Source organism: Cyprinodon variegatus, unplaced genomic scaffold (genome assembly GCF_000732505.1).
Source record: "Cyprinodon variegatus isolate N-32 unplaced genomic scaffold, C_variegatus-1.0 Scaffold28, whole genome shotgun sequence".
Lineage (NCBI taxonomy): Eukaryota > Metazoa > Chordata > Actinopteri > Cyprinodontiformes > Cyprinodontidae > Cyprinodon > Cyprinodon variegatus.
The window spans coordinates 5,909-9,024 of record NW_015150481.1 but is presented as its reverse complement, the minus strand read 5'-3'; the positions used below and the strand labels follow the sequence as shown (position 1 = coordinate 9,024).

The 3,116-nt window shown below is 47.0% G+C and overlaps 1 protein-coding gene across 1 annotated transcript in view; it reads right to left on the bottom strand.

Annotated features, from left to right (window-relative positions):
* Positions 1-1,138: 1,138 nt before the first annotated feature.
* The window catches only part of gata1 (GATA binding protein 1 (globin transcription factor 1)), a 3,143-nt gene continuing 1,165 nt past the window's right edge, over positions 1,139-3,116 (bottom strand). The window contains exons 2-5 of the mRNA XM_015397451.1: positions 2,786-3,029; positions 2,513-2,664; positions 2,195-2,320; positions 1,139-1,411 (exon numbers count right to left, since the gene is read on the bottom strand). Of these exons, the coding sequence (XP_015252937.1) occupies positions 1,250-1,411; positions 2,195-2,320; positions 2,513-2,664; positions 2,786-3,029 (684 nt within the window). The 3' untranslated portion in view covers positions 1,139-1,249. The remainder of the gene's footprint in view (positions 1,412-2,194; positions 2,321-2,512; positions 2,665-2,785; positions 3,030-3,116) is intronic.

Genomic DNA, 3,116 nt, shown 5'->3' with positions numbered 1-3,116 from the left:
ATGGGGCTGTTCTATGTGTTGTCTTCTCCATTCAGAGGGCCCCCTGCCTGTCTTTGCCAGGGGCCCCACACTTCCTGAATCCGCCCCTGAGTACAGGGGGTGTTAATCCGGATCGCAGAACCTCCCAAACCGACCATCCGTCATTTATTAGACGGGTTCAGCTCAGGCTGCACTACAGGCAACATTTCCATCGACATGTTTACCGAGAGACGTTCATCTCTAAAGTTTGTTTTGAGAGGCTTAAACTGAAAAGTTTTTTTTTCTTTTCTAGGACGTTGCTTCACATTTGATGGACTTTCTCTAATATTGCCATTTTTATTTTCCTAAGTGTCTGCATCACATGCTTTCTGAGCTGCTGTCTCAACATTTCATCACATTCATTGAGCCTTTATCTATGCAGCTCATCCTACATTGGAAAAATATAAATATTGGTCAATCAAATTTTATAGAAAGAGGCATATTTCCTGTTGACTGATCTTATAAGACAATTTTCCGATGGAAAAAAGATGATTAATGTAAAAATAAGAATAAAAACACAACTCTGTGATCTTATTTAATCCGCATATCTAAATATTTTATCTTAGAGGGAAACTTTTTCCATTAAAAGATCCTTTTATTTACTGAGTCAAATAACTTCATTTTAAGAAATGATTTACCAAAAAAGTTAAAATCAATCCTCTGTTCTTTGTTTCCAAGTTTGAAGACGTTTCTCTTCCATTCAGGAAGATTTTTCAATCCAAAATGTCAGAAATAGCGTTTAGTTCCAGGTTTTATCCAGCAGCCCAAGAAAGAAGCCAAACGACCCCCATTCCAAAGGGGGGGACCCGTTCATCCGTTTCTATCTGCATGTTTTCTAAACTAAAACCAGGCTTTGTTGGGCTGCTGGATAAAACCTGGAACTAAACGCTATTTCTGACATTTTGGATTGAAAAATCTTCCTGGATGGAAGAGAAACGTCTTGGAAACAAAGTCCAGTGGATTGATTTTTGTTTTTTACTTTTTTTTTAACCAGCAGTCACAGAACCAAACAGGCAGCTTTGGGTTTCAGATCATTTTATTTCCAGAAGACAAAGCAGGTCAGAGAGCTGCAGCTGGTTCCTGATACCTTCAGACCGGAGAAGGTTCTAGGAACCAAAGAGGTTTCCTCTGAAATCGGCTAATCTCCAGGTGACGTCCAGCTCTGCCAGAACCGAAGCGCAGACGTATCCATCCACAGAGCAACAGCCAGGTCCAGAACTCCCGGTCCCGTTTACTGCACGGTGGAGCAGCGGTGAGCCGGCGGGGTAGAAGGGTCCAGGCCGGGCAGCCGGCGCCCTGATTGGTCGGCTCTCCTCCTCGCCGTCGTCCTATTGGCCGCTTTCCTCTTCCTGGTTTGGATCTCTTCTTTCTTCAGGATCAGCGGCCGCTGGACCTGCAGACAGGAGGGTTAGAACTCAGAACGGTTCTGGTTCCGCAGTCTGGCTGAGCCTGAGGTTACTGGTTAAGCTAACTGGTTGGAGGTAACCAGTTACTGGTTGTCTGTAACTAGTTAAACAAAATGTTACCCATTGGGGTCAGAGGTTACATGTAACTAAGAAGAGGCTACTGGTTATTGGTCAGTTTACTGGTTACACATCATGGGTTTCTGGTAACTGGTTAGAGGCTACTAGTTACCAGTAAAAATGTTACTGGTTGCACCTTTTCTAGAGGTCACAGGTTATTATTTGAAATGTTTCAGGTAACATGATACTGGTTATGGGTTACTGGTTACTGGTTAGTTTGGTTTTTCTGGTTCAAGTTTAACAGCTAGAGGTTTCTGATGAACCTGGTTACAGGTTAAAGGTCACATGTGATTAGTTACAGGTTACTTGTTTTAGGCTGTTGGTCAATGGTTAAAGGCCAAGTTATTAGATAAAGCTAACTGGTTACTAGTGAGAGGCTACTGGTTATAGGTTGCAGACCTGCACTGTCGGGACCGGATGAGCTGCTGGATCTCATTAGAAGAAGACTGATTCTTTTTATGCATCTTTTCCCACTTAAAGTCCAGGAAAACCGTGTTTTATTATAATTTTTGGGTGATTTTCCTTATTAAATTATTTACTATTTACTTATTATTCCTTTAATATTATGCATCTCTTACAGACGGATGTTTTATAAGCCCCATTTAGCAGAACTTTTAATGCTTTTTTAGGCTTTGCGTTGGGCGCTGCAGGACCTGGTGCAGTTTGTAGTAAAGTCCGCAGGCGTTGCAGACGGGTTCTCCTGCAGCGTTCCTTCTCCACAGAGACGTGGTTTCTGTCTCACAGTTGGAGCAGCGGGTTCCTCTCCTGGCTGCCGCCATCTGGAAAGAGAAAAACATGTAAACCGGCTCCTCAGTCTGATCTAGTCCTGCTCTTCTGGCCCCGCCCCCTGATCCTGCAGCCTGATGTGTTGCTCGCCTCTAACTCCGCCCACTACCTTCCTCCCCTCTCTTAGGTGGATCGGTTTCTATGGTGACGTGTTGCTGAGCATCGGTGTGTGGTGGTGACCTCACCGCTCGCCTCCTCGGCCTCAGCAGCGGCGTGTTCCGGTCCTTCCTCCCGTCGTCCGCTCTCAGGCTGCAGGTGTAACACAGGTGTTCCGCCGCTGCCACCCTCCTCCACAGGAGGGCGCTCCTCGTCCCGCAGCTCGCACATTCACGCTGCTCTGCACAAAGACAGCGCCAACCCAGGTGGGGTGATGGAAGCGACTGCGCTCAGGTGTGTTTTTGTCATTAGTGGGAGTGGCCCCGGTTTTAACCAATCACCTCTAACAGGTAAACACTCACCTGGAGGACAGCAGCCGGCTGAAGAAGAGGAGGAGGTGCTGAGCAGACCCCGAGAGAAGCTGTTCCATCCAGGCGGGGGGGGGCAGAGGAGGTCAGGGGGCGGAGCCACAGCATGATGCCCAAATAAGGCGGAGCTGAACGGATGACAGCCGCCCGCCTGGTGAGCGAGGCTGAGGGGCTTTGGGTTGGCTTCATCAGACGGCCGCTGCGATTGGATGAGAGGGGCTGAGGGGGCGGGGTCAAACTGGGAGAGAAATCAACACTTTAATCCACAACGAAAACATCGAGTTCATTCAAACGATCTGAGCCGACCTGATGATGTTAAATCATC